At 31.8% G+C, this 22,406-nt stretch overlaps 1 protein-coding gene across 1 annotated transcript; it reads left to right on the forward strand.

Annotated features, from left to right (window-relative positions):
- The first annotated feature begins 101 nt into the window (after positions 1-101).
- On the forward strand, positions 102-19,132 carry LOC114336193 (mitochondrial pyruvate carrier 1). Its single transcript, XM_028286525.2, has 3 exons — positions 102-273; positions 327-427; positions 11,686-19,132. The coding sequence occupies exons 1-3, from the start codon at positions 206-208 to the stop codon at positions 11,877-11,879; spliced, it is 363 nt and encodes a 120-aa protein (XP_028142326.1). The 5' UTR covers positions 102-205; the 3' UTR covers positions 11,880-19,132.
- Positions 19,133-22,406: the final 3,274 nt, after the last annotated feature.

Raw genomic sequence — 22,406 nt, forward strand, 5'->3', positions numbered from 1 at the left:
ACTATGGCACCATAGACATAATAAGATGATCTTAATATGTCTATGAAAGAAACACAATGATGACATTCCATTTTTTAAATGGAATGGCGACATGATGGCGACTGTCAAAGTCGCGAACTTCAAATTTAAACGTCAAAAAAGAACCTTGCTGTACAGAAAGGTCGTTTAAATTAATTTTTCAAAAATCTATTAGACAACAGCAAAAATGGCTTCATTGACGAAAAAATTAGTTGAACAACTAAAATCTAAAGAATTCAGGACTTACTTAATGAGGTATGCATGTTTTATAAGTTGTAAACACCAGTTATACAATCTGTTTTTTTCAGTACACATTTTTGGGGGCCCGTAGCAAATTGGGGTATACCGATAGCAGCAATTTCAGATTTTAGAAAGGATCCTAAGTTTATAAGTCCCACAATGACAGTAGGTATGTTTTTCAGATCATATTCTGTTATAAATCCTTGTAATTACTAGATCAAGGTGAAAGGGTTCTATGAGAATGATTAAGTATAAATAAAAAAAGGTAATTTACATATCAGTACGATTTGTTCAGTGTATCAGTGTTAAAAGATTAAAAACAAAAATGCAGATATTTAATTATGTATAATATGATTGTTTATAATATTTGTAAGTGGAAAAATATAAATTAGTGATGGAATGTAGATGAATGAAGAGATAAATGAAAATGACAACCTGAATGAATGATTTATTATATTAGCAAAGGACAAAATAATAAGAAAACATTGAGGCAGAAGAAAATCTGAGAAAGAAGGAATGTTTGTGTTGGTTGCGGCAAAGGGGCTATCAACTAGAGTCTTTCTTCCATAATTACAATTGTCATTTATATTTATATGTATAAGTACGAGTTGTGAATTACATATACATACAACAAAAATTATTAGTAATAGTTAAAATGAAAATTGTGTGTGTGTGGAGAGAGAGAGAGAGAGAGAGAGAGAGAGAGAGAGAGAGATGGCATTAGACAAATATCCTTTTTGCCACAGAATTTTGTTACAAAGATGTTTAAATTTTTATCTTAGAATCGTTTATAAACTTGATAAGATATACAGTGGAACCTCGATAAGTCGGCCCCCGATAACCCGGAAGTCCGGCTAACCCGGACCGATTTTCACCAGACAAACATTTCAACAATAAAAATGTATGTATTATGTTAAAACATTTTATCTGTAGCCGCTTCTGGAATGTCTTAAAAATATCGAGTTTCATTGATAAAACTTGGCTTGGACGGTAATATAATATTTGAGAGATAATGGGTATTTGTGTAAATAATTTGAACTATACGGTAAAAATAACTCATGGCACACGGCGGCAGCGGCGGCAGAGCGACGATCTTTATCCATTATGGGGCTATCGCAAACAACAGGCACCTTTTATTCCTTTATTTATTTTCAACTGTCTTTTAAAAAATTATTTTTAGAACAATGGTCTTTTAAACTTTAAACAATGAAAGAGCCACTGTTCTTAAATAAACATTACATCGTTCCGATGGCAGATGAAATTGACACAACCGAAACTGAGTTTTTTTTACCTAGAAATGAACAATACTCTATCTATACTGTCTATACTATACTCTATACAATATACAACTATAATAGGTAAGTTAGATGTGTACTGTGCATATATATTTCATGTTATTTTAATTATAACGGACTTTATCTATAAGTATACCGTATTTTATTAAATTTTACAATGCTCTCCGGCTAACCCGGATTTTCGATAACCCGGATCGGCCGCGGTCCCGATTAATCCGAGTTATCGAGGTTCCACTGTATTGTAATATTTGTCAGAATAAGATAAAAGATTGCTGATATTAACTGGAAGGCTAATGTTGAGGTCAATTAACCCTTTGAAGCTCTCTGGTATCTGTATATACCATAAGCTATTACGGCTTATTTTGTCATCAGAGTTGCGGTGAAAACAATCTTTATAGGCGCAGTCGATACACTGAATGCTTGCTGGTAGGTGCGAATACCGAAAACCTGTATGTGGCATGGTAACGACATGCTTTTCACAAAACTGGTATGATAAGCTACCAGCGCGCCTTTCTGCACCAGTCTATGTAAAAAATCGTTCAATTTTATTTTTGTTTTTTGCACAAGTGTCATTTGGAATAAACTACTTGGACAAAAATTGAAGGTAAGTGTCAAGTGTACTTTTTTATTATTTTTAACTAGCAGATAATTCTTTAGAAGCACTGGAATAGTTATTGGAAGAATAAATATGTTTTATGAGAATTCTAACCACAAAATTCATTGTTTTTATTTATCTCGGCGTACAAACAATTTTTATTTCTTAGGTTTGAAACTTATGCCAGTTATTAAACAATATTGTGCCAACAAATTTCTATAAAAATCTTGTTGTTTGACATTAGCGATAGGAAAATATTTTTAATCATTTTGAGGATTGTACCAAATAAGACGTTATTTTTTCACATACTAAACCAACAAAATCTCTAGATCGTACTTTACACACAATACTAAATTTTTTACTGATACATTAAAACAAAGTTTAGTATTTATTTGCTAGACAAGGTTCTATAAGACTTCAAATTATTTATTAGGCCTATTTGTCATTACAATTTTTCTAGTACATTATTTAGGTTTGGTTAGATTTTTCCAGTACATTATTCCTATGTTTTTTTAGATGATTCACTTACATAAGCTGAAATCCAGTATATAGTAGACCATCTAAGTGATGAAGAGTATTGTCTTCCCGAATTTGATGGCGATGAGGATGGCGATGACAATTTTCCTGAAGCAAGCTCAATTTCCAGAACTCCGTCACAATTCTCGACTACAATAGTATCGACAGCCAGCCGACATGTTCCAGTACTTCAGTACAGCTCTTGAAAAGGGTGCGCCAATGTACTAAAGACAAAAATAATTCTAGCGGAAACGAAGATTTTGGTGATTCGGATCAAGATCCTGACTTTGATCCAGATGATGGATTTGGTTTCAAGCACAAGTTGGCTAGGTTATTTCCTAAAAACATTTTTTCTGATGAAGACGGCGAGGATGAACAACTGTTAACATTACTTCAAGCAACAAATTCCCTAACTCCTGCCGATAAAGATGAGAATGCGGAACAAGCTCCTGTTCCTTCAAATCAATCTTTTGTGTGGTCCAAGAAAAACGGGGTCTAGGACGTTTCATCGCCGCCGTTTCGATGCCGCCAGTTCGATGCCGATGCCGACCGATTCATCGCCAGTCAATTAATCGCTATCTGATATATTTCCGAATTTTCGTCAGTTACAATTATTAGTTATTTTTAGTATTAATTAGGAATTCTAGGAAATGCGAGATATGACTGCGATGAAATGGACTGGCGATGAACCGGCGACATCGAAACGGCCGGCGATGAACCGGCGGCATCGAAACGTCCCATTCCGAGAAAAACGACCCCAATCTTCTTTTCGAATCATTTGATTTTACCGAGTCTTCAAGCGTCAATGTTGACATTAATTCGAGTAAGCCAATCGCCAAAGAATCAAAACTCTACGGTACCCAGAAGAATTCAATACCACTGATGCAGAAACTACTGGAAAAGAAAACTTTTGCTTGTGGCACTGTAAGGCAAACAAAAAAATATTTTCCAAAACAAATATTAAGTGCTGATAAAGAGATTTCCCAAAATCAGTCAGATTCTGTTAGTTCTTGGGAAATATCTGTTTAAAAGTGGAAAGATTGAGGCGTAAAATGTGTTAGTGTTGTCAGCAATCTACATAATTTTCAACAAAAAACTCAGGTTTTGAGAACAAACAAAACCGGAAATAGAGATTATGTACCATGTCCTCAGGCAATAGCGGATTATAACAAATACATGGGTGGAGTAGATCTATTCGATCAATATCATACTAACTACTCCATCGCATGGAAATCAAGACGTTACTGGTGGGTAAAATATTTTACTACCTTTTAACCGCAACAATAGCAAACAGCTATATTTTATATAAGGAGACTCTGAAAAAAAAACTCAAGTGCTAAGCCTATGACTGCATTACAGTTCCTAGCATTACATTGAACTAGCTGATAATTTGATTAGCACTTTTACTTTCAGAAAAAAGTCTGGACCTCCATCAAACTCAACTTTGAATGCTGGTTCACACTTACCCACCAAAGTAACTTATAGGCGCTGTGCCCTTTGTGCTTCATCTAAAAAGAAACAAACTCACAGAAATTTGATTTGTCAAGTTTTTAACGTTGCTCTATGCAAAGACTGCTTTGCACCCTACCATAGTAGATAGAAAGTTCTTAGATAATAAATTTAAAATATTCCTTTATTTAGTTTTTTTATAGTTTCAAAATAAAGTATTTTTTTATAAATTTTTGTAATTGATTTTACCGGTCGCTATATATACCATTGCCCACTAAGTATTAGTTTTTTGTCAAAATGCACACTGGTAGCTATATATACCACCCTTTCCAGCCCTTCTGGCACAGAAAAATTTTTTTAAACATTTTTTGTGTTACTAATGATGCATAATAAACTACTTTTACTATTCAAAAGTATAGTTTTACAAAAACAATAGTTCTGCCCGTTAAAGGGTTAAACCCAAATACTTATAAGTTTTGAGTCTGATCCCTATGATTATAACAATGAACAAGAAAGAACAAAGAATTGTATTTATAAAATACCTTGTGAATGTGAACAATTTTATTTAGGTGAAACATCAATACCATTAAACGTTAGAATAAGTGAACATCAGTCTTATATTAAAAATAGAGAATTTGATGGATCTCAAATATGTCAACATACTTGGGATAATGAACATAGAGTTCAGTGGAGAGATTCAAGTATAGTCCTGAAAGAAACAGATACTAAAAAGAGAGAAATCAAAGAAGCAGCTCTAATTGAAGGGTCCAATGCATAAACCGGGCAAGTCCACTTTTTGAGCAAAATGAGTTAATCATTTATTCATGCACAGTATACAATTCTAGATCTTCCAGTGCATAAACCAGCTCGATAGAATTAAAAATATCAATAATAGAGCGTATAATGTGTTGCCTGCATTTTGATACTTTGCATAAACCGGTGGAGTCCTGGACTTGACTGGTTAATGCACAATGGAACTTGCAGTCCCTGACCTTACCAAACCATGACCATAAGTTGGACACTGAAAGGAGTAAGCTAAAATAGAACAAATTCGAGCATGTTATGTCTTTGGCAACAAATTATGTGCCACAGTGTGATCAATGGTTTTATGAAACAATCCGAAATTACCATCGAAACGTCTCACCAGACAATAAGGAAACTTCGGTATCAGAATGCAGTGAGAGCGAGTAAAGAAAAATATATCAACTCTGCACTAAAATTTAGTTGAAACTACGTTTTGGTTTATTTCATTTAATAAATTACTAAAACATATTTTTTTTAATATGAAATTCTATTTTGTTTTATTTTTCCCCACAAAAAAGATGAATTCTTTTAATAAACCAGTCAAGTCCAATTCTTTTTCCCCCATAACTTTTTTCTTTTTTAACTTACAATTTATTATTTAAAGCTTACAATTTATATTATTATTTATTAAATACAGTTAACAAGATGATCTTCAAATTACAGAAAATACAAAATGTATCAGGATTTCACAGTTTTACCTCAAAATGTTTTTTTACTTCTCCTGAACATTTTGCTTTGTGTGACTTGACCGGTTTATGCATTGGACCCTTCAATTATGCTAAATGAAACTAATTGTATCGCAAATTCCTTGGTAGAATGCAGTATTTGCGGAATTTGAAATGATATGTATACCTGTATACTACCGTCCTAAGCAAGAAGGCAGTATCTCCAATTTTTATAATTTTCGAGTTTGCTCTCTTATATGGGTTATTATACAATTATTAATATACCTAACAAAGTTAGAAAGCAGTAAGCCTTCATTTCTGGGTCTGGTAGACTATTAAAATTGCAGTAACTCAACTTCTTGTTAGGCATTACTTAGTTAAAAGGCAGTAAGTATCTTATACAAGCCTAAAAAGCTGTATCTCCTACAGAAAAAAATGGAGATACTGCTTTTTAATCTAGCAACTGCTTGACTACTTTTACTACTTTTAAGCAAGTGTGTAATAACATGCCTTGTTTAAAAGCAGTAACCGCCATTTTCATTAAAATTTATAAAAATATCTTATAAAAAATGAACTTATCCAATGATATCAAAAAGAACTACAACACAGTTAAACAATTCTGAAATCCATAAATATTTTCATGGTGGCTCAGCCTCGTTTATTAAAATCTGCATTATCTGGAAACTTACATTTGTGGAGATACTGCCTTCTTTCTTAGGACTGCAATATAACTATGGTATAATGGGAAGGTAATAGGGCCAGTGTTACACTTCAACCACCTATTATTACCCCTGGTTTTTCCAAGGTACTCCTCCCACTCCCTATGAAATACCACAGGAAGCAAGTTTGCAAGAAGAATTTGATGATCAACACAATCAAATGCTTTACTGAAATCAGTATCATATATAGCATCTACCTGTTTTTGACCCTTGATTTGCTACATAAGATTTTTTGCACAAAAACGTTTTGTGTAGTGGGCTTATGAAAAAATGGAACATTTTCAACAATAAAAATACTAAATTTTCATATTCATGCATATTTTCCATATCTGTTAGTTTCAGAGTAATTTTGAAAAAATGGAAAAATTTCATTACACTTCAAAAATTATTTATTTTATTAATACTAAATTTTTAAATATTAATATGTAATAAAAAATTACTATTAATACCAAATTGAAGTTTTTTTAATCTAGGCATTTTAAACCAGTTAAAATTTTAGATGTTAATATATACATAAATAAAGCTAATTGTATGTGGAATAAAATTAATTTGCATTTTTGTGGGAAAATAATTAATTTAATAACTTCTTTGGTATTTTTAATGAGATAATTGTTTTATTGTTTTAATAACTCAGGTATTTTCCATCCTAATCACTTTTATATTAGCTCATTTTAAATTTCTCATTAAATATTTAAAAAAACATTAAATACATACTTCTTATAAAATAATTTTTTGACAAACCCCTTCTTTTTGTGTCATTTAATGATAATAGTTTCGATTTCAGGTTAATTCAAATAAACACCATTATAAAGTTGTACTAGCCACGATACAAATTTTAAAAAAGAAACATTATTTGATTTTTGAACCAAAAGACATGAGTTTTTAGAGGGAAATCGACAATTTCAAGTATGAATAACTTGGAAAATATTAACTTATTTTTTGTTATACATTGAATTTTCCATCGATTTAGGGAGATATCTAAAGGTTAAATATTTTCATACCCGAGAAGGAATGGCATTCACTCCTGGGGTAAAAGCACACATCAGTACTATAATATAACCTTTTTCTTTGATATGTTTCCTATCTTCTTCTTTTGGCATCATAACTCTGGCTGGGTCTTTGGCTGTCTGGCTATGTCCTTCCTTTCGGATCTCTCTCTTGTGCCCTTCTTCTCCATTGTCTTATGTTCATGGTTTTAAGATCGTCTTCCAATCAGGGTTGTTTCGTTTTTAACATTTTGTTTTAAACAACTGTTTTAAACATGTTTTAAACAGTTGCTTCGTTTATATTAAGCCCCCTTTTTCGTGCTTCAAGATAAATTTCTTTGAACGCTTCCATTAGTCGTGGCTTGTTCCTACTAATGATAGCTACATCATCTGCATTTTTGCATATACCGGGTGTCCATCTATATTTTCCCCCATTTTAACTGCCTATAACTTCTAAACGGCTCAAGATAGAAATATGCGGTTTTCGCTGAAATGTTTTATTTTAGTAAAAGTTTTGTCTGAATGGACTGAATTTTTTATATCGCTTTCAAATACGAAAAAAAATGGCGGATTTTTGAAAAAAACTTTGTTGACTTTTTTTTAATGGAACACCCAGTATATTTTTTTGTAAATTGAAAGAAAGGTCATTCATCTATCCAGCGATATAAAGTTTTTCAAAATCGGTTGTCAAATGACTGAGTAATTAATTTTTAAAATGAGAGGTGCAACTCTCTAACTAAGCAAATTGATATTATGTTATGTGATTTCCACATTGCATCTCTCATTTTAAAAATTAATTGCTCAGTCATTTGACAACCGATTTTGAAAATTTTTATATCGCGAGATAGGTAAATGATCGTTTTTTCAATTTTTTAGCTAAATGGCCATTTTTCATATCGCTTTTAAATAAAAAATGGCGGATTTTTGAAAAAAAAAACGTTGTTGACTTTTTTTATTAAAACACCCAGTATATTTTTTTATAACTTGAAAAAATGGTCATTTACCTAAACAGCGATATAATTTTTTTTTTTAAATCGGTTGTCAAATGACTGAGAAATTAATTTTTAAAATGAGAGATGCAATGTGAAAATCACAACATAATATCATTTTGCTTAGTTACATGTTATTTAGGTACAGTAGAGCGTCGATAATCCGAACCCCGGTAATCCGAACGATCGCTAATCCGAACGTAAAAAAAATTATAAAATTAAAAAATATGATTACGGACCAAATTTTTGGATTTAATATGACAATATGGGCAAAATATGACAGCGGATTTTTGTTTTGTTAATGCAGAGATACATACAATTTATTATGCAGGTGTCTTATTCCTTGTAACTAAAACGTACACAGGGTGAGGCAGATAAAGGGCCTATTAGAAATATCTCGAGAACTAAAGGTAAGAAAGTCATGAAAATTGGAATACAGGGGGTTTGAGGTGTGAACTATTTAATGAAAATATTTTGATCTCTTTGATACTTCCGGTTATACCGGAAGTTGATTGTAACTTCGTTTTTTTAAATGGGACACCCTGTATATTTTTGCATTTTTAGATTCTCCTTGATTTCTTCTTTCTTAAAATATAAGGTTTTGCGATATTATACAGGGTGTTTTAAAAGATAATTACGTTTTCTTATTAATTTCGTAGCAACATTCACACCCTGTAGAATTGTTGTAGTTTGACATAATAAACTTTATTTATGTTCAAATGATTTTTAATATATTCTACTATTGTTAAGAATTATTGGTATAATTAAATTTTTCATTTTAGTATGCAGGGTTGGTCGAAACTCGGAATTAGTATTTTCTGAGTTTTCTTAAATAGAACACCCTGTATTTTAGTATTAAAATAAAATTATATTGTATGGTACTTTTTAATTTCTTAAGCATTCCCTATACCTAACTGCTTTAATTTGCTAGTTATTGGTGATTCAAGCCAAACATTAATTAAAACACAAAATACGTGAAATTTTATTAGGTTGGCCGTGAAAATATTCAATCACAAATAATTTTTCGGAAGTAAATTCATATTAATCTAGACGGATACTTAAAATTGTCAATAATGGTTGAGCTGTCAAAATACTTACGTAGTTAACATTGTTGGCGCGATTAACAATTAAGCACAAATTAAAGCAGTTAGGTATAGGGAATGCTTAAGGAATAAAAAGTACCATCAAATATCATTTCACTACAATACTAACATATAGGGTGTTCCATTTAAGAAAACTCATAAAATGCTCATTCCTAGTTTCGACCCACCCTGTATACTAAAATGAAAAATCTAGCTATACTAATAATTGTTAACAATAGTAGACTATATTAAAAATCATTTGAACATAAACAGAGGTTTTGATGTAAAACTACTACAATTCTACAGGGCGTGAAAGTTGCTACGAAATTAATAAAAAAACGTGATTATCTTTTAAACTACCCTGTATATTACAAAACCTCACATTTTAAGAAAGAAGAAATCAAGGAAAATTTAAAAATGTAAAAATATACAGGGTGTCCCATTTAAAAAAACGAAGTTATAAGCAACTTCCGGTATAACCGGAAGTACCAAATAGATGAAAATATTTTCATTAAATAGATCAGTCTTCAAAACCCCTTTATTCCAATTTTCATAATTCAGTTACCCTTAGTTCTCGAGATATTTCTAATAGCCCCTTTATCTGCCTCACCCTATATATTTACATATTATGTACTATGTTTATGAGCTTTGTATGTATTTTGAACATATGTTCAATAATCCGAACTTTTTGATAATCCGAACTACCCCTGTACCAATTAGTTCGGATTATCGACGCTCTACTGTATGTGATATCCACGCTGCACCTCTCATTTTAAAAATTAATTACTCAGTGATTTGACAACCGATTTTAAAAAACTTTATATCGCTGGATAGGTGAATGATCGTTCTTTCAATTTACAAAAAAATATACTGGGTGTTCCATTAAAAAAAAGTCAACAAAGTTTTTTTCAAAAATCCGCCATTTTTATTTTCGTAATTGAAAGCGATATAAAAAACTCAATCGATTCATACAAAACTTTTAGTAAAATCAAACATTTCAGCGAAAACCGCATGTTTCTATCTTGAGCCGTTTAGAAGTTATAGGCAGTTAAAATGGGGGAAAATATAGGACACCCGGTATTATGCAGTAATTTGTACTGTCTTGGTGTTTATATGGCCAGTTACATTCGTTTTTCTGATAACTGACTCAAGAACTAGGCTGAATAGCATGTAATGATTTATAGAGCGTCTCCCTGTCTCACTTATCCATGTTGTTGTCAAACAGGGGAGTGAGTTCTCCATCTGCTTAGATGGTAATTCTAGATTACGAAGGTATTCCAACATTTTGTCTCGTTTATTATATGTTTTCTATGCCTATTTCAAATTAGTAAGTTACTTCAAATGATTCAAATCGTATTAATCGAAGCAGTTTTTTAAACTTCTGATCAAAAACAGTGAAATAATGGGCTACTTTAAAGGAAATAATGTATGGTTAGATTGCTCCTGGAATTTGTATATAGTTGTTCCATTTTATCTTTGCCCATGCGTCATGATTCATTTTCAAATAAGTTAAATCAAAACATAAAGTGAAACTTACGTCGGTGTGTAGTATCATTGATACATACTGTCAGTGGTAATAATTAGGAAATGGCTAATATCCCGTGGACGTATTTTAAAAAGTTATTTTGTTGAAGTGTTTAATCTTTTTTCACTATTGAGGAGATTTATGGACTCAACATTAAATATCTTGAACATCATACCAACTATTACTAGTATAACGATAAATATAGAATGGTAATAAATAAATTAAAAAGAAAAACAAAAAGTTAAACAGTAATCTCGAAAATAAACTAATAAGTTTCCATTCGACAGAACTATAGCCACACTCAAAAAATATTACTTGTCACATAAAAAATAAATAGATACTTACTGGAAGTAATCAAATTAAGAGAGGACAGTAGTTAGTCGTTCTAACAATAATTATGTTTGAAAATAAAAATTACAATAACATATATAAAGTAGACTAAAAGTTAAATAATTTGAAAAACCAAATATGTAAACAATAAATTCAAATAATATCCAACAAATGCGCTAATGTCACTGTCACTTAAAATCATAAACGTCAAAATTCATAGTAAACAAGGTGTCAAAGACACCTTATTTATATTGTTTATCCTTGTTTAACTTATTGTGGTTTCTATAAACAAGCGGCTTAATTTTGCGGTACTAGTTTCTGTGAGTAAAAAGAGGCCTAATATGAAAAGTAATTCGTGAATAATTTCATGCATGGGAAAAGTTGGAATGGAAGAACTATACCACCCATTTGCTATAACTCTCATTATACTTATTCTATTACTCTATTATTCTAATATAAAAATACTTTTCAGCTTTATGTTTGTATTCAGCCATTTTCATGAGGTTCGCTTGGAAAGTTCAACCCCAAAACATGTTGCTCTTCGCCTGCCACTTTACAAACGAAGGAGCTCAACTAGTACAATTAACAAGAAGCATAAACTACAAATTAAGTGGTGCAGCTAGTGAAGAAAAAAATCAAGATAAACAAGGACCACCAAAAAAGTAGTAATATGAAAACTGATATTAGTAAATTTTATGAAAAATGTGATCTGAAATAGTGTACAATTCCTTTTAAAAAGGTAAAGTAGTTGCATATTTGAATCATATACAGTCCGTACAGTATAAATACTGTTGCATGTCATTACCTACGTTAGAGGTCTAAGTTGACTTTGTTGTCAAATTACAAAAAATTCCTGAATTCATTTTAAATCAGATATATGTAATTGCAGAAGTGGATTATACAACAAAACAAATTAGATAATATTCAATGTAAGTAAATAAAAACGTTAAAAATAGAAAACAAGAATTAAGTAATAATCTTAGATTAAATAAATAATAAAAACAATAAATGTAATAAAACAAATACTTATATTAAATAATAAAACAAATCTGAAGTGTCAACACTGCAACTGTTAAATAAGTGTTAAAAATTGATGCCAAAATATCACTTTTATTTGATCACGGTTACAGTGGTGTTCCGAACAAATGTGCTTCATAAAAAAGCTTTATAATCCATTTATACAAATTAAATGAAACTGTGTATTTCTTTAAGTTTACATAAATAGAAATATTCAAATATTATTTCTACACGTATTTAATAAAATATGTCTAGTGGCTGTAATTCAAGTGTACTCAGCTAAACAATTCTAAAAAGGAACAGACCTACCACTTAAATATTTCGTATTGGTATCATGTGCCGTCACTTGCTAGGACGCGGATGACGTGCAACAGTTAGTACTTATAATGTATGGACCATAAATGGGTTAAAAGTTAATTTAAACAAAAAAGACACATTGTAGCTTCAATTACATTGAATAAAATCTTCAAGGAACAAATGCAATAAATAGTACATTAGCTGTGTTATAGACTGACTAAAACATCTATTAGATTATAGCATATAAGTATCATGACATTGGTTGCGTGAGTCAACGATTGAGCAATTTGTATGTTTGGTAGAATATGAATCTTGCCATCCACCTTGTGATATGATGTTTTGGTTGCTCTAAATGGAAATAAACTTAACAAAATTCTAGATTTGCAAACTAAAGATGAACCAAGTTACTTTATTTTAATAAATATCTTATTTATAAAAACTCGTATTTAGTTTTTAAACAAATTTATTTATGTAAATATAACTTCTAACATAACAAGCTAGTCAATACACTTTACTGTTTTTTCCTCTTTCATCTCTACAACTTCATATACAGATTCCACATGTTGTTGAAGATTGACAAATTCATAGCTAAAATGGTTGTTAAACCTGATGTTCTAAATAGCAGTCTTGGTTAACCACCATCGATAAATAATTCAGCAGGTATATTTGTTTTTTTTTTTAGATATTTTTGCTTAAGAATATTATCATTATCAGCATCATAGTAATTAACATCATAGATGTGTTGTGGATTATCATTGAGCTTCAGCAACTTGGATTATTTGATTAATGATATTTTTCCACCGGTCGCTGGCACCTGTTACATGTCCTGCCTCAGTATACTGTTTGTTGAGAAGCTTTTTAGTAATGTCTGCCCATCGCTGTGTAGATCTCCCGCGTTGGAGTTAACTCTGAGGCCTTTCTTGGACCACCAATCGCCCCATTTTATGATCGCTTCGATAGTTATGAACAAAGAACTTTAAACGTCTACAGTAAACAGTACTAGAGACACGTTGATTGGGTTTAATTTAATTTAGAACCGAGACATTTGTGTGGCAAGTTGTCCATGGAATTCGAATCAGTCATCTCCATGTCCACATTTTTAAAGCACTATGCGTCGTCTATCTAATTCTTTGCTAATTGTAGGCGTCTTCGAATTTCTGATTCACAACTGCCTGTGTTGTTAACTAGATCTCTAAAATATATAGAAGAGACTACCTTGCACACCGCAATAGTTCGGGTTTCAGGAAAGTGTTGCTGGCGATTAATAATCTTGATTTTGTTTTTGTCATATTTAATCATCAGTCCAAACTTACCACTTTCTACCTCGATTTTTTTTTAATAAGGTAGTAATTTCTTCTGGAGTAGAGGCTAGAAGTGTAGTGTTGTGTGCGAAATGCACACAAGTTAGTTATCGTAACACCCCTAGGTTTACTCTTCTCTCCAGACATACAAAACTGCGCATTATAAGCTCTGTATAGATTTTAAATAATACGTGAGATAAACATCCTTTACAATTATCATTATAAGTAGCACAAAAACCCGTTGTGGGTCTTTGATTTGGTAGTATCCTTTTGAAGGTTGACACTACTGAAATGCCATATGGATAAATCATTAGAGTCGCCATTTCATGGTTAAGCCCGGGACTTATTGACCGGTGCGGCGTAATAGTCACGGAAAAAGTCTGGCGATGTCCTGAGAAAAACTTATATTTCCCTGGACTTATGATTTGAGTTAAGTAACTGAAAGATCATGTTCGTTATGTTAGCTGTTTGTTCCATAATTTAAAAATAAAATAGCCAACATAAAAACAGCCAGGTGAGAAAAGACAAGGCTACATCTTTAGTAATATTGCCGTGAAGCGGTTGATGGGAAAACTTTTTGAGAAGTCTCTGGTCGGTGTCTACACGTTCGTTAGAGCGGTATAAAAATAATCTGCGGTGTGCGGTGGTTTTTCACAGCCAGCGTGTACCGTGTACGATACTATTGTGAAGTTCTAGAACACTTCTTGCTTATGTTAGGCAAAAAAGACATGTTCCTTTCCCATATCTAAAGTTTCACATTGAAATATTATTTAGACCCTTACTAATCTTCTTCTTCTTTAAGTGCCATCTCCGCGGCGGAGGTCGGCAATCATCATAGCTATTCGTATTTTAGAGATGGCTGCTCTGAAAAGTTCATTTGATGTACATCCGTACCACTCTCTCAGGTTGCGCAGCCACGATATTCTGCTTCGCCCTATGCTTCTCTTTCCTTGAATCTTTCCCTGCATAATCAATTGGAGCAAGCTGTATCTCTCTCCACGTGAAATATGTCCGAGATATTCCAATTTTCTTGTTTTGATGGTATTTAGGATTTCCATTTCTTTATTCATCCTTCTCAGAACCTCTTTGTTTGTAACGTGTTCTGTCCACGATATTTTCAGAATTCTTCTGTACACCCACAGCTCGAATGATTCTAGTTTTTTCATTGATGCAGCATTCAAGGTCCAAGCTTCCATTCCATAAAACAGAGTCGAGAAAACGTAGCACCTAGCCAACCTAACTCTTAGCTCCAACTTCAAATCTCTTGTGCAGAGCACTTTCCTCATTTTGTTAAAATTTGCTCTAGGCTTTTCTATCCTGATTTTGATTTCCTGTAAGTAATCTCCTGTGGAGTTGATCATTGTTCCAAGGTATGCATATTGATCGACTCGTTCGATATTGGATCCGTTGATGACGAGATTTTCGTTATTTCTTTGAGTTTTCGATATTCTCATAAACTTTGTCTTCTTGACATTCATTGTTAGCCCATATTCTTCTCCAAACTCTGCTATTCTGGTCACCAGCCTCTGAAGATCCCCAATATTTTCAGCTAAGATGACAGTGTCATCCGCATATCTAATGTTGTTAATGGGAACTCCATTTACCTTTATTCCAGCTGTTTCAACATCCAGAGCTTTTTTCAAGATCTCTTCCGAGTAGGCATTAAAAAGAACCGGCGACAACACGCATCCCTGTCTCACTCCACGTCTGATTTCAATTTCCTCCGACAGCTGATCGTTAACACGTACTTTTGCTCGTTGCTTATAGTATAAATTCGATATAATCCTGAGGTCATTGTAGTCCAGCTTCCTTGATTCCAGAACATGCATTAATTGTTCATGTCGTACTTTGTCAAATGCTTTATTATAGTCAATAAAACACGCATATATATATATATATATATATATATATATATATATATATATATATATATATATATATATATATATATCTTGATTGACGTCCAGGCACCTTTGTATAAGTATGTTAAGTGAAAAAAGAGCTTCACGAGTTCCCAGGCCTTTACGAAACCCAAATTGCGTATTATTAATGTCTATGTCTAGTTTATGATATATTCGGTTATGGATGACTTTCAGTAGCAACTTTAGCACATGGGACATCAAACTAATGGTGCGGTAGTCGCCGCATTCTCGTGCGTTTTTCTTTTTAGGGAGGCAAATAAAGATCGACGTCAACCATTCTTTGGGTAATGTGCCTGAGCTATAAATTTTGTTCAAGAGTACCACTAAAATATCAATATGCTGCTCATCTATAATTTTTAAAAGGTCGATAGGAAGCATGTCAGGTCCTGGGCTTTTTCTGTTCTTCATTGTTTTTAACGCATGTATTATTTCTTCCGTTGTAATATATGGACCTATTTCTCCTGAAGTAAGTTCTATGTGTTCCAGGTACCCTCTTTCATCATCGAACAGTTCAGCGATGTATTCTGCCCAACGTTGTACTTTCTCATCGGTCTCTGTTATAGCGACCCCGTGTCTATCCAGAAGTGCACCAGTTAGATTTTGCTTTCTTAGTCCAGCCATTTCTTTGACTTTCTTATGTAGGTTAAATAGATCGTATCTTTTTTGGAGATCCTCGATCTCTTTGCATTTCTCTTCAAAGTGTTTTTCTTTTGCCTGCTTTATCATCTTCCTTATCTCGTGGTTAATCTCCCTGTATTTATTGTCATTTTTGTTCTTACATTGTCTCCGTTGTTCCATCATATTCAGTATCTCGTCATTCATCCATTCCTCTTTTCTCCTTGTGGAAGTCTTTAGTATATCTTTACAAGGTTCTAGTATGCAATGTTTTAGTTGCTCCCAGTTGCTACACCTTACTAATATTGAGCTACAAATTCAGATTAATGTTATTTATTGATGAATTTGTTAAACAAATTCAACAAATTTTCCTCATATATTAGTTTTTTCGCTACCGTTAAGTTTAACAGGAAAGCGCTGTTGCCAAATAAAAAACATATATGTATTTACCAAAGCAGCCACCGGCTAAACTTTTTCTCTTTGTCTTTAAATGTTCGAAACAAAAAAAACTATCTGTAATATAAATGTCAAAGCCATGTTCCCCTATAGAAGGTTATGTAAGATTTTTGTTTGTTTATTTTTTTTCCTTTTCTTTTATGGCCTTTGGGAGCTGTGCTCATTTAGCCAGTAATATTTCTTAAAATTAATTCCTAACTAAACCTACCATACAACAAGACTATTATTACGAACCTAATCGACCAATCAAGGATAGGGAAGAGAAACTGAAGTTCTCTCTGAACTAAATAAATAAAATATAATTTGAAAACAACAATTTGACAATATATTTAACCTCCAATATTATGACAGTCGTCAGTTACCATTTACCATCACACCAAATATATCTAATAATGTCTCCACTCCACTACTTCTAGCCAACGAAATGCTCGCTCTAATAGGTATGGCATGTCAAGAAAATCAGATTATTCCCTATATATTTTTTCAAATTTAAAATACGGCAACAAGGGGAAAATTGCGTGCGAGCCTATATATTTCTTAAAATTAATTCCTAACTAAACCTACCATACAACAAGACTATTATTACGAACCTAATCGACGAATCAAGGATAGGGAAGAGAAACTGAAGTTCTCTCTGAACTAAATAAATAAAATATAATTTGAAAACAACAATTTGACATTATATTTAACCTCCAATATTATGACAGTCGTCAGTTACCATTTACCATCTCACCAAATATATCTAATAATGGATTAGATATCCAAGAAAATCGGATTATTCCCTATATATTTTTTCCAATTTAAAATATGGCAACAAGGGGAAAATTGCGTGCGAGCCTTATTGTTTGACTTCGACCATACTTTAATTAAAACGCCTAAAACACAACTTTTGTGAGGACAAAATTAGCAATATTCTAGATATTAAAACTAGCTTATTTTATTCTTCGCACAAAGCTAAACAACGGTTTTATGAAAATTATGCTAGGGGACCATTTTATCCGATTTTCCCCTATCACGTGGCCGGTGCTTACTATACTATTGTGAAGTTCTAGAACAGTTCTTGCTTATGTTAGGCAAAAAAGACATGTTCCTTTCTCTTATCTAAAGTTTCACATTGAAATATTAACTATACCCTTATTAATATTGAGCTACAAATTCATATTAATGATATTTATTGACGAATATGCAGCTACTAACAAATCAAATAAACTCAGTGAATTGGCCACGTTAGTGGTGTATTATACCGCCATTTCTTATGGAGACCAAACAGCAAATTGTATATGCTCGTAAACTAAAAGTCAAACAATTAGGAATTCGCATCATAGATTTAATGACATCATAACCCCCCGGTACAAACTTGAAGACAGACAAATTCAACAATTTTTTCCTCATATATTAGTTTTTTCGCTACCGTCAAGTTTCGTCAAAGTATCCGAAGTAAGAAATTAATATTTCATTAATAGAACGTTAAAATGATTAGCAAAATCTTTAAAAAATTGATTACAATTTAATTACTTTTTTGCATTGTAAATATTAAGCGATAACAATTACATAATACATTTAAAAATTACCGGTGAAAGTTGCATTAGTAATCCGCTAGGAGCGACACCAGCGAAGCTCAGAGCGTATACTATAAATGTCAAACTGACATTGTCCTATAGAAGGTTATGTAAGATCTTTGTTTGTTTATTTTTTTCTTCTTTTATGGCCTTTGGGAGCAGTGTCCATTTAGCCAGCAACATTTCTTAAATTAACGCCTAAACTACCAGTGAAAGTGAAGTTGGTTAAAATATAAACTAAGTAAATAAAATATAATTTGAAAACAATAATTTGACATTATATTTAACATTCAATTCCAATATTAGGTATGACGGACGGCTGTTACCATTTACGATCTCACCAAATATGATATGAAATGCTCGCTGCAATAGGAATATGCCATGTAAAAAATATCTAATTATTCCCTATATATTTTTTCAAATTTAGAATATGGCAACAAGGGAAACATTACGTGCATTCCTTATTGTTTGACTTTTCTTTTAGTAGAGCTATCTTTACAAGAAGATGGCAACGCAATGTGGCCTATAGTAGTTTTTAAATTGTGACGTAGGTAAATTATGTAGTTTTTAGATATATCTACCTTTAAGGTAAACAATATATACGTAGTATTTATATTAAAAGGTAGTACACTGCCAGCTCAAATATCTGTATCTACGCCGTGCCTAAATTGACGGTAGATATAGTCATCTTCCATTTTTTGTAAATACTTTTACTGTTGATCTATTATGAAATATATTTTATTTTTATTTTAGTTGTTTGTTTTTTTTTAAATTTTCACTCGTTCTTACAAAACTAGTTAGACCATTTGATATCCATATACGATATAATGTTTATAATAAAAAATACTAGATATTACTGCTGTAGTTTGTTTTTATCCAAATTCTGTATGTAAAGTGAACCAAAAATGGATGGTTCGAATTTTACAAAAACCAGGATACGCCTATTCTGCAATATGGAGATTTCAAATTTGATACTTGCAATGTTGCCAAATTTACCATTTTTCATTAGCCTCTATGGTTTTTTTAATACAACAATCTGTATATTGTATTATTATTGAAACCCTCACTTCAATATGAGTTCAACCATATATAACACTTGGTATTTTATCAAGTCATGAAGGTCTTCGTTTATTAAATCTTGCCCAAGTACACTTTCGTTCCTAGAGTATCATCAGGGGCGGTTCGTCAAATCAGGAAGGTATCCTATTAGAATGTGACATTTAATTGATGGGAGTGATTTAACAAAATTTAGCAAATTTAACAAATAATATTTAACACACACTGAACAAAGGTCCAGTCCATCCAAAAACTTATTTGTCATACAGAATAAAAAAGTCAGTATTTATGATTATATATGAACGAGATTTTAAAATACACAGTTTGTCTACATGTAACAGCTGTTTTAATAATTATGATTTTTAATAAGACATTGTACACATTCAGCTCTGTGATGTATCACCAAAGTTATTGTTAACGTTCTGCGTTAAGTTAAAATAACTGGCAGATAACTGTCTCGATAACTTTTAACGTAAATTCCGTGTGATGTAATCGCTCAAGTTAAAAAGGAAGTAAGTATTGTTTTGTTAATAGTATTTAGTTTTAGTGTTAATAGTAGGTACAAGTTGGAGCGAGAAAGAGAATGATGAGAAAATATACCCCAACGTATACCATGAAAGTTTGTTAGGTAGAACAATGTTTATAAATTTAAAAACATCTTTATTCTTGTATCTCTTGATATGTCTATTGTATAATTTTTGAAGTTGTAGGTACTTCTTTAGGCGCGATTGAGAGTAAAATTTCATAATACTGCGCGCATGCGCAAACAGACAGTATGGCGTTTAGTTGCTGAATCTTTCAAGTTATGTATAAATATATCAGTGCAAGAAAAGGTGTGAAAACAATATATTATTAGTGTTTTTAGTAAATATATTTATTATAATTTTTGTGTCTTTGGATTTGTCTTCCTAAGGAGTAAGATGAGTATTATTAAAACATTGTATTGTATATTTATTATACTTTCCTTGTCTGTTTGTTACCGTGAATTGTCATTAGGTACGTCCGAACCGATACAGACACAGTCGTCGTAGCGTATTTGGTATAGCATTCAGTCAGAGATCGAGATGTCTTTGGTTCGAGTCCGGAGCAATCCTATACTTTTTTTTTATTTTTTGAAAGCGATAAGCACAAAATTAGTATGGTGTTTAAAAAAATTAAAAGAAACTGTTTAAAGTATATTTATTTCGTTGAAATCATATAATAGAAGTATAACTTCTTACGTGCGTACAAAGTACACAAACATTCTTTTTTTTTTTATTTTTAAACGTATCTTACCATTCTATTTTTAAATTCGTTCTTTTGAAGGTAATTTTTTATAAAAACGACAGTATGAAAGTACGCGCACATCGACAGTCTGAAGTTAGTTGCTAAATCTTTCAAGTTACGTATGTATCGGTGCAAATAAAGTGTGAAAAAATATATTGGTGTTTTTAGTAAATATATTTATTATAATTTTTTGTCTATGGATTTGTCTTCGTCGAGAATAGGATAATAAAGTATTAAAATCTGATGAAATCAAGATTAAAAAGGAACCTTAATCTTATTTGTACAAGCTACCAAAATAATTCATATCTATTAAGCATTATCGAGCGCGATTATTCTTTAAATGGGTGACCATTTGAGAACACATCATGTCGTTGCGTTGCCTTACTGTCTTTTTAATTTGTAAAAAGTTATTTTTAGAAAAATTTTTGGATAATATTTTTTGTATTAAAATTAGTTTAATATTTAAATAAAATACAAATAAACTGTTTAAAATATATTTATTTCGTTGAAATCATTCATACTTCTTCTTACGTGCATACAAAGTACAGCATATACAAAATATCGCAGCAATTGTCTATATTATATACCAGTCCTCTGGTGACAAAATATGAAGAGGAGGAATATATAAAATATCCATGGTACAGTGGAACCCCGATAAGTCGGCCCCCGATAACCCGGAAGTCCGGCTAACCCGGACCGATTTTCATCAGATAAACATTTTGATTTTCAATATTTTGTATTTTTCAATTTAATTGTGGCTTATTTCCCATCAAAATAGTTAATTATCAGACAAACCTTTCAACAATAAAAATGTATGTAATATAATATTTGAGAGATAATGTGTATGTGTGTAATTTGAACTATACGATATTAAAAATGACTCATAGCACACGCCGCAGAAACAACTGTCTGTAGTATCTATTCCTTTTTATTTCAAACTGTCAGCATTGTTTAGGAAAGACTATTTAAAAAATTATTTTATAAACAATGGTCTTTATTTCACTGTTCTTAAATAATAACATTACATCATTGTGACTGTATTGTGTGTCTTGTATTGTTCGCTTCCATTTGCTTACGTTTGTGTTTGGTGTTTTTTTTTAGTAATTTTAATGAGTAGGTACTGTGCATATTTATAAATATATTTCATGTTATTTCAATTCTAACGGAGTTTATCTGTAAGTATACCGTATTTTATTAATTTTTACCATATTCTCCGGCTATCTCGGATTTTCGATAACCCGGATCGGTCGCGGTCCCGATTAATCCGAGTTATCGAGGTTCCACTGTACTTTGTAAAAGTTCGTTATTTTGAAAAAAAAAACCTGCGTAACATCAAATGTTTAATTCCATCAAGTTGGCCAATCTTGTATTAGTTTGAGGACTTCAATTCCCACGGACTTTTGATTAACTTGTAACTTCTTCTTCATCGCCGAAGAACTCCTTTTCGCAAGCTGCACTGATTTTACCATATTCGCAGCGTTATGTGTTACACATGCCACTAGTTTATTGTCAACCTGTCATTATGATGTTTTCGTAATTTGTTCTCCTAAAATAATAAAAACAAAATATCTAAAGCAAATCTCGTTTTTACAATGAGTGTACAAAATAGACAGCTATGGAAGCATTCAGGGTTCAAATATCTGGGATATTGAAAAAATTACTCTTAAAATAAGCTTAGAATCAGTGGATTATATTATACGTAAT

The sequence above is a fragment of the Diabrotica virgifera genome, chromosome 9, assembly GCF_917563875.1.
Source record: "Diabrotica virgifera virgifera chromosome 9, PGI_DIABVI_V3a".
In the NCBI taxonomy this organism is placed as follows: domain Eukaryota; kingdom Metazoa; phylum Arthropoda; class Insecta; order Coleoptera; family Chrysomelidae; genus Diabrotica; species Diabrotica virgifera.

Excerpts from the sequence above, each read along its gene's own strand:
- LOC114336193 (XM_028286525.2), top strand. The coding sequence starts at position 206 with ATGGCTTCATTGACGAAAAAATTAGTTGAACAACTAAAATCTAAAGAA. Across the intron at positions 274-326 it reads TTCAGGACTTACTTAATGAG|TACACATTTTTGGGGGCCCG; the intron begins GTATGCATGTTT and ends TGTTTTTTTCAG. Across the intron at positions 428-11,685 it reads AAGTCCCACAATGACAGTAG|CTTTATGTTTGTATTCAGCC; the intron begins GTATGTTTTTCA and ends AATACTTTTCAG.